This window comes from Ascidiella aspersa, chromosome 4, assembly GCF_963924565.1.
Source record: "Ascidiella aspersa chromosome 4, kaAscAspe10.2, whole genome shotgun sequence".
Taxonomy (NCBI): domain Eukaryota; kingdom Metazoa; phylum Chordata; class Ascidiacea; order Phlebobranchia; family Ascidiidae; genus Ascidiella; species Ascidiella aspersa.
Window position 1 is genome coordinate 30,675,202 of NC_139450.1, and position 13,496 is coordinate 30,688,697.

The 13,496-nt window shown below is 35.1% G+C and overlaps 1 protein-coding gene across 1 annotated transcript in view; it reads left to right on the top strand.

The window, feature by feature from the left end:
• Positions 1-216: 216 nt before the first annotated feature.
• The window catches only part of LOC146157447 (coiled-coil domain-containing protein 62-like), a 31,063-nt gene continuing 17,783 nt past the window's right edge, over positions 217-13,496 (top strand). Inside the window, 10 exon segments of the mRNA XM_083387544.1 lie at positions 217-369; positions 2,029-2,056; positions 5,763-5,987; positions 6,439-6,605; positions 6,828-6,929; positions 7,387-7,558; positions 7,972-8,073; positions 8,320-8,408; positions 10,270-10,370; positions 13,081-13,243. Of these exon segments, the coding sequence (XP_083243670.1) occupies positions 331-369; positions 2,029-2,056; positions 5,763-5,987; positions 6,439-6,605; positions 6,828-6,929; positions 7,387-7,558; positions 7,972-8,073; positions 8,320-8,408; positions 10,270-10,370; positions 13,081-13,243 (1,188 nt within the window). The 5' untranslated portion in view covers positions 217-330.

Genomic DNA, 13,496 nt, shown 5'->3' on the forward strand with positions numbered 1-13,496 from the left:
TTACAACCTCTATGTCTGCATTGAAGCGCAGCGTAGCGCGAAATTCGATGACAACAAATCATCTTGAATGGGTTTTAAGTGCTCGTAACATCGATAGTGGTAGATTACGTTTCATTAATCTGTTGTCAATTGGTCCTCTTCAATGTATCTTTTGTTTACCACAAGTGGAATGTTTGTTGTCATGGCGGACCGACGCTACGGGTCAAATAGTTCATGATTGTTGGACAGCAAAGGGACTGATTAAGGTTCTTCTGGAAATATTCATCTGCTGCAGTTTAAAGGGAGGATTTCAAGATAGAATGTGGTAAGGTGTTGCAAAGTTCGTCAACCATGCACCCAAGGTTTCGGAGTTCACCAAAGAATTCCCAGGTATGTTAATGTGCAGTATTGTGAAGGAAGTGGCTATTTGTCTAGATCGCTCTTTTACGGGTAATACTAATTTACGGAATGATGAATGGTCGGAACGCTTACTAATTTAAGTGTTACCCCGTTAAAACAATTATTAAACCAATGCACATTATTTGGGTTAGGGTGGTGGTTAGCGTTTGGGTGAAGGTGGTCAAGTGTTATTATATTTAATAATAATACTGTGAGCGTTCCGACTAGGGTTCCTCTCCGGGAATGTTTCGACGGGAAATTCCCGGGATATTCGGCAACTTAGCAAAACTTTAAAAATACTGCCGTTTTTGACTAATATAAAGAAAAAAAATAGTACCAACCATGTTAACTTCGTTGCCTGAGCTGTTTTATTTGCGCTTACTAGCGGAAAAACCTTATTAAATTTATTCTAACAAAAAAATGCGTTTCAAATAAGGGTCCTGACTCGTATTAGAGAAGGTCTGGCTCTCCTTCAGTTATGAACGTATAAATTAATAAAATAAAACGGTCTTTAAATACCGCTTACCACAACGCAAATTATTTGGGTTAGAATGCGGGTAAGCGTTTGGGTGAGGGTGGGTCAAGCTGTATTATTATTAATAATAAACATAATAATACTTGACCCATCCTCACCAAAACGCTAACCCTTTCTTTTGTTTTTTTGCATAAGTTTCTACGTACATAAATGAAAGAACGCCCATAAATGAGCTTAATCACATGCTTGAAGCTAAAATTAAAAATATACCAACCTCAAAATGATGTGATTTTATGTATAATTTTTTCGTTGGGATCCCGGGATTCCCGGGAAGTTTCATTTTTCAATCCCGTTTCCCGGGAATGAAAAAATCCGGGAAAAAGAGGAACCCTAGTTCCGACCATTCCAACCATTTATCATTCCGTAAATTAGTGTTACCGCACTTTTACGCTTGCAGCATTGATTTGGGTTAGGGCAGCGGTTCTCAACCTTTCATGCCTTGTGGCCCCCTCAATTATAAATATAGCTAGAATTGTGTTAAACATGTTTTTACTTATTTTATTTCACCACGTCAATAAAAAACACTTAAAATCCAAAATTAGGTAACGTCGCTTCTGGTCGAATCGTATTATTTTGGCAGAAATAACATCGGTGGCATCATGTTTTGTTTGGGGACCGTATTTTGCTTTGGCTTTTATTCACAATGATTTTTAGTTTTTAAGGGTCGTAATGACGCATTTGTCATCACCACCGAACAGTGCACTGCAGACACTGCACACAATCATAACCGTCTCGTCTAACTTTTGTTGAGCCAAAAGAGACGTATTTTCATTACTAAACTTCTCTGGAAGTATGTGCAATTCAACTATCCGTTTGACCACTTAACACAATTAATTTTGCCACAAATTTAATCAATGGATCAACAACAATCGTTTTGTGAAAAAAAATGTTCAACTTGCTTGTATTAATTTTGCTATCATTCCAACTTGTGGTTTACAAACTCATAAAATGCTTGTTAAACGTTCGAAAGATAAAAACTGAGTAAACTAGAAAACACAAATGGTGTGTGTATGTGATATAACAATGATTGGCAATTAGGCGAGCAAATAAAGAATAGCAAGCTTAACGTAGACTGTTGCAAAACTTCTCATGAATAGCAAGTAGTAACGTGTAAGAAAAATGCGTTACAATTAGTCAAAGAAGGTTTAGCACTACAAGCTAAAAAAATTGAAAGCAATGACACGGGTTTTGGAATACCACGGCATTGCCACAGACTTATGCCCGTGGCCCCCCAATGACAGCTCCGTGCCCCCTCCATGGGTGCCGCGGGCCACGGTTGAGAAACCCTGGGTTAGGGTTTGGTAGTATTAGATTTAATTTTCTGAGTTTTACATAATTGCAATATATTTTTTGAAAAGCGATTTAAATTACTTTTGTTAGCTGGGTAAACTCAGGAGGTGCCTATGGGCTATTTGACCAGATTGCTCTTTTAGATTGCACCCATTAGCGATTATATGTTGCTTGAACTTCTTTTCTTGTCGGGTTAATAGCCTCTTCCTTTTTTCAATGGTAACTAATGTTTGTTATCTGTGATGAACCCTACATGTGTGTATAGCTAGTCTGCATTGTGTGGTAGAGGCACAACTTAAATCTTTTTAAAAGAAGTGTGTGCATACTAGGGTTCCAGATTGGAAACTTTTTTGCGCGAGGGAGACGATTTTGCAGCTTGAAATTGCGCGGCTGAAAGTTGGGGTGACTGAAAATCGTTAGCACGACGAAAGTTTTGCGCGTTTGGGAGAGGAAACCTAGTGCATACCCTAATTAGTAACTTGCACATCTAAATTTCTTGAAAAAGTTGTTGCGGCGGGATTCTGAACCTCAGATGTGCATTATACCTTGATTTCTTGCGTGTAAAATCGCCACAAAATAGTCTTGGCTACGAAAAGTCATTCTAACACGCAAAATAGTTTTCAGTATATACAGTACTTGATTTTCATCTGTGCAAATTATAATGTTATCTTAGCTGCACAAATTTAAGCTGCATAAACATGTCCCCATGCAATGTACAAAGTTTCCAATATGGGCGCTGCACATCCAAGATCTCAGGGAAAAAGTGTCAGAAAATACAAACTTGCTGTATATTACCCAAATTTATAAAAGTTCAGCCTAAATAAAGCCCCCATGCAGTGATACTATCATTGACTACAGCTGCCATTAAAAAATAGCCATGGGAATCTGTTTAGTTAGGTGAGAGGACAGTGTTTAGTAGTGGTTTATTTACAGCCATGCAAATTTTAGCATTAACTTGATTACAGCCTTGTAATTTAAAGATGTTGAACATCTTTCCCAATTATTAATAAAATGTCACAAAAGAATACCTTAATACTGAAAATAGTTCCTCTGGTTATTGTATTTAATTATTAAGCAACGTTTTGTGTGACCAAAAAAAAATGTTGGTTTGTAATTACTAGAGGAGCTGTTTTTAATTAGAATACCTTTTTTTATTTTACAACGTTTGTTATTTAATTACTACTGCACTGTTTGACCCTAAAAACATTTCTAACAAATGGTACAAACCATTCACAGCTAAGGAATTAAAAGTGAAATGTATTTACGCTGAAGTCTACAACAACATTTTATGATTGAAATTTTTCTGTTTTTCCTTTAACTGACTTGTCTAATGAAACGCTTGATATTCAGGAAGGATGCAGCATGCAACGTAAAAGTGAAGAGAATGGATATTGTGACGAACCTTTGGTAAGATCGCAAGTTTTTTGTTGGTTTATAGCAGTGGTTCTCAAACTTTTTAAAAAGTAATGGTATCAATGGGACGGGTGCACGGGTCTTTGCTTTATGCCCGGCTGTGTTAACCTCTAACGAATCACTTTATTTTAGTGAACCAAAATCAGTTTCAAAACCGTGACCGACTGACCGTACAGCCCACAGTGTTAGCGCAGGAAACTATAGAAAAGTAATTCTCATTAGCAGAACGCAACATTATGACGTCATAATGGACAATTTAACTTAAAGCGGGCAATAACGTGAATGAACAACTAATGATAATAATCAGCTTGGTTTGGAAATGTAAGTTGCCTGAAAATTTTATTGCACCAGAAAAATTCTTCTTCAGGAGCGTCGTGTTGATTTTTGGTTAGATGCTTCACAGTCCCAGAAAATTGTCTTGCGGACCCAAGTTTGAGAACCACTGGTTTAAAGATTTAAAATATTTATATCTTAAACTGCAATTCGAATTTAACCAACATTTAGTGCAACACATAGAACAGTTCTAAAAGTGCCAAACAATTTGGTGAAATAAATTAATGGCCGACATAAAACAAATAGATCCAAGCAAAACACAAAGGTCATAAAAAGCTCCAAAGCAACTTTATTCAACCAGAGCAGAATATATAGTTACGCAAATAGGTAGCTATTTTTTATTTTTTTTTATTTTAAAAGCCATTCTTGGATCTTACAATATAGAAAAAAGATCAACAACTAGAAATTCCGGAACAGGCTTACATCCCGATATTAACAAAAAAAACCTGTCAATTGACCGGTCAAATACGGTCAATTGACCACACTTTATTTAATCGGTTAAATACTCATATTGGATTCAAATGTTGTAAATTTTATCAGGCTTTTGTTTTGTGATTTAAGTTTTTAATAATCTTGATTGTGTTTTAAAGAATTCAAATATAAAATGGTGGGGTTTACCTGATGCAAACATATGTTCTGTGCTAATAACAAGTGTTTGTAATAACAAAGTAGATTTATTTTGTTTAGTTTAGAATAAATTCATTTCATCTTTTTTGAGTCTCCCAGTCTGTTTTTCTACTTGCTGACTTTCTTTTACTGTGAAATCACAATGGTATATGATGATTAGGGCCCGCAAAAGTCAATAAAGTTAAAAATTTTGAAGGAGCTCGTCTTTTAAGGAATCAAAAATTGTCAAATTTTTGCTTTTGACAAAGTTTTTGTGTTTCTTGGGAGTAGTTTTTGTAAAAATCGTCGTTGAAGTATTGTAAATCAGGAACTGCGACACAATTTAACCATATTAACCCATAAAGGCAGGAAATATGTCACCATACCCAGTTGCATCAGCGGTAACTTTTATCGCAAATTGTCTATTTTTTTATTCATAGTTTCGCATTTAAATAATTCTTATAAAACACCTCTTCATAAACGTGGTCTTTTTCGAAAATCAACAGTTCAGAGAATAGCATACTGATATTCTGTTACAAAAATTCCTAAGCAAGCTAAATCTATCGTCAGAAAACACGACGCACTTTTTAAATCGATAAAACACCTTGAATTTTAGAAAAAAAGATTTTGTTTGTGTAAGTAGCATCATTTCAAGAAGGAACTGAAAAATAAAGTCAAAATTTTTTTTATTTTTGTTAAAATAAAAATGGTCCTAATGATAATGATTCGTTTTTGTCATAAAAGTAAACGCTAGTTGGTGTATACCCTGATTGCATTCCAGTGCCTTCCCACCAGAGATGTTTGGCATTATATTTTATAGGAATTGTTGTTTTTGGCGTATTTATCGTCCCATTTTGGCAGCCACAAATTATGGAATACAGTCAGGGTGTATACCAACATCAGGCTACTTAGAAATTTCGAAGAACCAAATCCCTTGTCTCCAGTGGATCCTAATTCACATTGTGACAAAAGTTGTAATTTTGCTTGCAAGATGGGCATGGTTTGCAAAGATTCCTATTGCTGTTTAAAAAATAGTTGTTTTTGTTTTGCAAACCATTGTACTTGATCTAAAACATTTGTATATTTTATTTAAAGTTGCAATTAAGGTTTATTTTTAACTTGAATTGCATTCTAATAGTGTGTATAGTATTTGACCTATTTGACAAGTGTTTGTCGAAAGTTGTAAATGTCAAACTGCATAAATGAGTCCTAAAACATTTAAACCCTTCTCTTCTCTTCTAGTCGTTATGCGACTTAGACGTGGACACGGTGGCAAAACAAAGACGAGAACTTCAGCTTTTGATAAGGGAGTTACAGGACAGAGATCGCGAGTTAAATGACATGGTGTCAGCTCATCAACAACAACTTACCGCTTGGGAACAAGACAGGAGAAAACTGGTTGAATACGATCAAAGAAATCAACGCCTTGAATGTAAGATTTAAGCTTCTTTAATTCATAGCAAAGCATGTGTTTTTTTTTTCTTTTAAACTCCAACCTAATTTAAACTGTTAAACTGTATATCTCGCTTTTCTTGTAATTTTAAATTTTAGGCATCATTAGTGCACTTTTTATGGAATATGAGCATATCAACAACTAATATTGTTTTAATATATTTTTTAAGCCCATTAATACTTTGAATTATTCGGTTTGAGTAAATTTATTTTGTTATTAAATACTCATGTTATTAGCTTAAAAATCACTAGGTTTTTTTTAACTAAGAAGGTAATTTTTGTAAATAATTATTTTCAGTGGAAATGATACGAAAATTTATTCAATTGAAGAAATTAATTTTGGTAATAAATATTCATGTTATTATTAAACAAAATGTTCACTAGATTTTTTTAAATTAAGAAGGTAATTTTTGAGAAAAAATTGTTTCCAGTGGAAATAAAAAAGAGAAATGAGCAACTACGACTCCTCATTCAAAGATTGAAGATTTCCGATACAAAACACAAAACGAAGGATGAAGCACTCAGTGAGTTCCAAGGAAGAATTAAAAAGGCCGATGTGACAATATTTGAGACAAAATCTGACAATCATGACCTTCAGGTAAAAAAACATGCTATCTTACAGCTGGCTAATGTATTCTTGTTTATCCCAATTTTACCTGATGAGGACAGTTGGTATCTGATGTTGATTTATACTTCGTTTACACCAGCAGAGCGATTTTTATGTTATTAAACTGTTCATGTATGCTAAATATTTTGTGCATCTGTGTAATTTGATTGTCGTGTAGATAACTTTTCACACCAAATCGTTTTTACTAAATAGGAAAGAAATGATGTCCTCAACACCTCCCTATCAGATTTGAACTCGAGAATTGGTTCATTGGAAGCTAAAGAACAGGAGTTCATTACACAACTTCAACTGAAGGTAGCTTTTTAGTATACCAAAATATTTATTATTATAGATTTTACTAAAAATACGAAATAATCAATTTTAACTAAACTACGCACCACTATATATACCTTTAAAGTGCAGTCAACTGCAAAGGTTAGTTCATTAGGTTTTCTGAAGTTCAAAGTTGCGAGTATTTATTATAGGTAGCTAGACGCGGCGCTAAGTTGTACATTAATGAGAGTGAAATATACGGAAAGTTTAACTACGTATTTCCTCTCTCCAAGTTGTAATCTTTTAGTCAAGTAATTGTTAATTTATATATCTACTTAAGGAGTTCCATGTTTTTATAATTAGTTATTTTATTTTTTGGCATTTATGAAATTATAACAGGCTTTTAATTTGTTACAAAGTATGTCGTTTTACTGCAAACTAAAAACCTAGAGTTATCATTTTTCATGTTAAACAACCAAAACGAAACTTTCTTTTTCAGGACGGTGACCTTGTGGCTGCTGAAAGTCAAATAAGCGAGCTCAACTCTAAACTTCGGCGGATGGACGAAGAAGTGGTGGAAGTGAGGCATGACAATGCAACCACTCAAGTGGAACTGGAGCAGCAGAGAGCAAAGTTCAGACATTGTCAAGGAGAATTGGACAAAACTATAAGTAAACGAAAATCTCTATTTTATTTAGAGAAAAAGCATTGCCCAATAATTATTATTAACCATTTGTTTGTTATGCACCTGTTTATTATTTTTGATTTCTCTATACAGTGACCAAATATTTGTTGTTTGATTTCGTAAGGTGGTTTTATAAATTATAACCTATTGTGACAAAAACTTTTATATTTATAGTCCACCATTTATATCATAAAAAAATTGTTGATATATAATTACAAAAAAAAGCTTATAAACTTAAGAGGTGATAAACAAAGTGTTTATTTTCCAGCAATTTCATGGTATTTTAATTTAAATTACCTATAATGCAGTTTTGCACTACACTTAGTGCTTTAAAGTTATAGGCACTAGCTGCGACCTTTTGTAAGCGTTCGTTTTTTGCAATCATTTTTTGATGTTTAGCTGAGATGGCAAACAAAACAAGTGAGCTGATTTCTCTGCGTCAAGATGCTGGTGACATAAGGGACGAAAATCAGAGACTAAAGAGAGATTTGTACTTATCTGGTAAGTCATTTCTCCATAATATTATCATATTTTTAATCGAAGGGCTGGGGGAGTGTTACTGATAGTGAGTGACATTCTAGTAGCACTGCATAATTTATACATCCACCTTTTAAGAAAAAATAATCCCTGAAGAATACAATAAATTGTATTTTTAACTTGATTTACAAAAACAAAACTGTTTGTGTCCTTTTTTTAATTTTTATGTTTTTCTTTTAAAAATATTTCAAATTTGTGCTGTTTTTACAGAAGAACAACTAAAGCGAAAGGATGAATTGCTCAACTTGCAAAAATCGAAGCAGGACCGCTCCGACATGGAATTGGGTGCACTTCGTCAGGTAAAACCAACTGGGTAAAAGTTAAGAGCCAAATGCTTATTTTAATTGTGAAGTTTTTATTAGGCTTGAGTGACTGCTAGGGTCTTGTAACGGTATTAATATTTATTTAGATTACCCCTGATTTTACAGCTAAACTTCTGTCAAATAATTTTAAACTGTATATATTACAATTACGAGTAACCAAACGACTAGCAAATGAACTTCCAGACAACATATATAGACTAAAACAAACCTTAAATAATAATTGTATTTACGAAGCTTAGGACGTAGAATACAGGGCAGTTTATCCAAGTAATGTACAGTAGTTTTTATGTCTGATTCTCAAAAAAATGTATAAACGCGGTTTGCATTTGGGCCACATGACTAGCTTAGTGTCGGGTTTCACATACAGGGTTGTTCCGAAGCAAAAATCTACACTCGCCAGGACAAAATAACACTCGCCAAATTTGTTGGCACGGTGTCTGCAAACTTCCGTCCTAGCGCGGTCATTTCTTGGGTTATCGTTAACCTGGCGTATGGTTTCTATACGTAAACATTAGTTTTTATAAAAGTCTGTACGTTTATTTCCATGCATGGATGAACAAATGAACAAATTAATGACCCATAAAGCAAGTTACGCTTAAAATAAAGTTTTTAGCCGAAATATTTTTTTACAATCTATAATGAAAAAAAAATAAAACTGACAATTTAGTAGCCACAGCATGCCTGTTTTCTCTTTTTGTATTGTGGTTTTTCTGTGCTTAAAGGACGTTTCACCGCAGGTTGCTTCGCGCCACAAACAAAACGCCGCATTTCGCCTAACAGTAAGTTAAACTAAACCATCCATTCGAATAACATGCATCAGAGGTTCTGTTTTGCGCGACGCTCTATAGTGGGTCGTTTCAATTTTCCAAGGGCGTCTGCAATGGTTTCGATTCGTATCTAAACATAATTGCCATGTAAAATATTTTATTAGAGAGTTATTTTTTAAGCTTTGGCTTGGTTGACCGCTATGAACTTACGAGATCGCAACAACAAACTTACGCAGACTAATTGCTAATTCTCGGGTGTAGTTAAGTGGGCGGTATTTTAAAATACCGTAGTGTTCAGTGGGCTGTTTCGGTCCCTCAAAACATCTTAAAAACATTACTTACAAATAAAATAAGACATTTGCATTCGAACTTATTGTTGCCAAAAACTACAGCAATTATTTATAATTTTCTTTTGCAAAAAATTCAATAATACAGAAAAGTAAAATTCTTATCGCCGGGTACATCGCAGATTCAGTAAACTTTTCCAAAGGCGTCACCGCCCAGGTCAAATATTTAAAAATTAACAACGCAAAAGTTAAGCAATAAACCTCAACTGTTTACCACTGCAGCAATGAAGTCTTTGATTGTTTTATTGCGAGCTTCAAACGTGACTTCGATTAACCTTATTATTTGTGTAGTTTTGAAAGTATTTGCGCCTTAGTGTTTAAGGAAATAACTGGCGCTAAGTAATATTTCGCTTATCAGTGGTGCTTACCACAAGTTGTCCTACACCAACTAATTAATTTTTTCGCCGAAGGCACTCGCCAGTGGGGCGAGTGGGTGTCAATCATCACTCGCCCGGAGCGATTTGCACTCGCATTGGCGAGCGGGCGAGTGCTTAAGCCCAACCCTGACATAGAAACCATGGCTGGCGTAGATTAGAAGTTGCCAAAACGGTTTTGACCCCCGACGTATAAAATGCCAAACATTTTAACACGAAAATGCGCTTCAAGTCTGAATAGCTGTTAACATATTTTCACTACGAATATTTATTTTTTGTTGTCATATGCATTGGGTGTTTTGTAAGCTGAGATATTTCTTTTATTTTTTCTGATGTATTTTGTTAATAGTTGTACGAGAGACAACAGAAGGAACTTGCATCCCTCCAAATCAACCTCACCTCTGCTCAGGATATGTTAGCTCGTCAAGAGGACAGACTACACAACATAAGGTTTCTATTTTTCTACTCAACTAAATAGCATCTATTTTCAAGCTCTGAGATGTTATATTTTTAAAGTATTTTTTTTTTACAAACATATTTTTAGAAAAAGTTTTATTTTCATGATTATTTTCAGAATTGATCAACAAACAGCCAAAAAAAGTTTTAAAAGAGCTGACTTTAGCAGTTGGCAAAATATTAACACTCCCGATATATCTGGTCACACTTTAAACGACAGTGATCATTTAAAGAGCATCGAGGACAGCATAGTTTCACTGAGCCAGGAGTATAACAGAGAATTGCAAAGGGAGGATTTGAGTTTAAAATATTCAAATATAGAGTATTATTCACCTGTCAATCGCAACGACAGAAATCAAATTGCGAACTTGAAGAAAGTTTTAAGTTCAGATTATAAACAGGACACTAAACTCTTTTGGCAGCACTTAAAAGAAAATCAAGAAAGCAACCTAAAGCACTTACAGGTAGATGAAAATGTATATAAAGCAGTTAGTTGCATTTCGATAATTGTTTCAGGCTTAACGTCATGGGTATGTACCCTGTTTTAATTTTCGAAACGTGTATATTAAGATGTCCATTTGCAGGCAAATCCTGGTCTTTCTGCTAAGATACAAAGAACCCTTGTTCCTATAGTTGTTGTACCCAGTGGAGGAATAGTGGATAAGAGTCCAGAAAACATAGTAAATCACCAAAAGAACATGTTTTATGCGATCAAGGATGATCAGAATGAATGCAGCAGGGCGCAATGTTCTTCATGTCAGAAAATGGAGTCAGTACATAGTTGCAATTTATGTAATAGTAGTCAGGAAAAGGTTAAGGTTTTAAAAAGAAAACCTAACATCTCATGTCATATACAAAAGCAGGGGTCGGCAACCTTTTTCTAGTCGCGGGCCAAAACCAAACTTAAAAATTGTGTTATTTTCATGTTAAAACAATTGTGAATCAGCCGGACCTCGGATCGTAATAACATTTAAGAAGGCTGTAAAGTGTTGGCGCAAAGAGCGAAAAGCAGCGTTTGTTTGGTTTAAAATTCGACTCCACACGTCGTCATCCATACTACTGAGAGGGAACGCGCTAACATTTAAAGTCAATCTAGCTGAGTGTTGGCACACCTGACGAGCGAAGCGAGCGCGATTTTTTGGTATACCGGCATTTCTTTTAAATTTCTTGCAAGTTTTTATTACATTGCCGAAAAAAAAATGTTGAAAAATATACGTCCAACATTTTGAATACGTTTTCCGTGATGCACTTGGCTGCCTTCCACCGCGCAACGGAAAAGACGCGCTGATCTAGGTGAAAAGAAAAATTTTTGCACTTACGTAGTTAAAATAGTCAAAAAGTATGTGGAATGGGCTCGTGTCTAAATTGTCAAGGAGGCGGCGGGCCGGATGAATTTCATCGGCCCGCGAGCCGTTGGTTGCCGACCCTGTGCATAAGCTTTGTTATGTGCTAATATTATCTTTATTTGTCTTTTATTTTAACTCGAACAGAATGTTTAGTTTTACTAGGTATTTAAAACCTAGGTTTGTTTTTAGTGAACCCTAGAGTTTTTTTTATATTTAAAGTTTTTTTTTTTATATTTTTTTTATTTTAATTTACAAATTGCAATTTTATGAATTTTTGTATTCCTGTTTAATCCGCCAGAAATTAGTGCAGTTCTAAGCGAAACGGTCTGCGGCAATTAGGACATCGAAAGGATCGAAAGGCCTGAATTTTAGACCTTAAGGTCTTGGACAATTCACTAATTTGACTTTTAAATAATTGTATAAACGCCTTAAGCCCTTTTCGGTGCTCTTGAAGGCCCACTATGCCAAATCACTACGAAAACAGTGGCGGATTCAGGATATTTGTTTCAATTACACGGCCCTGATGCCCAAAACACTAACTTGCCATAATGTAAAACATACTACAGGCTCTCAGGACCACATTTGGCGCGGGGGTCTGAACCACGCTGAGACATATAAAAAATCTAGGCCACACTAACTTTTCAAATTAAAGTGCAATTAATGTAGGGCTATCACGCGGCCCACTGCCTTAATGCATCAATGTGACATAACAATCCTATATACCCTGGACGAAAAATTATGTTATAATCACTCGAGTTTGCGCTTTTTCCCCAGCGCTCAAACAATTATGAAATCAACGCACATATTGGTTTAGGTTGCGAGTCAGTTTAAGTTTCAGCCAATATTTTCATTTATATATGCCGGGAGTTTACCTAAAGGTCCAAAAGTCAGACTTTTTGCTTGGAACTGCACTAATTTCTGACGGATCGGGTAGTATATTCAACAATTAACAACGCTAAGTCAATTCTTCTTCCTTTTTCTCCCTGTTTGTTGTCAGTTTATATGTAATGATAGTTATCGCAAATTATTTTTTAGGTATATTCTAAGTCACGTGTTTAGTATACAATTGACGCAACTTATTTTCCCTCAAACGTAGCTTGTTTGCTAAAATTGCAGGTGGCGAAAGACGCGCTTGTAATTTAGCGCCTAGTCCCGTACAGTAAAATTATGATTCTACAAATATGAACCTGACAGTAGTGCAGGCGACCCATGTGTGCGCTTTGCATTTAAACTTTAAACCCTCGCTTTCGCTGGACGTTGATTGGCTCTTTTTGATTAGTTTTTTCCTATTTAGGACGTTATTAAAATCACTATTTTATGACGTCATAATTTATTTAATCCAACTTTTCGTCACACAGTTGCGGAAGTTTTGACCTTGATGCTCTGGAATGCAGCAGTCAAACCACCAACGACCTTCTAGAAGAAGCAAGGAGATCTACTGAGGAGGATGTCTTTCTCTGTCTGAGATCTTCACCAAGGAACAAGCCACAGGCAAAATCAACCACCTGCTCTCCTGGACTGGTAAGCTAACATTTTTCTTTCTAAAACAATTTTGTAACGATGATGTTTAACAGAAGTAGATATCATTTTCAACGTTTCAAATTTATCAAGGTGTTAAAACTGAATAAAGAGGTATTTGAAACGTTCAAAATGATACCTACACCACCCTGTATTATTGGCTTTGATGTTCTTTTGACGTCTGACTACTACAATGCTCCAATGTTAAACACTTCACTTAATTTGCCTTGGTTTATTGTTTAGGTTTAAATTTTAC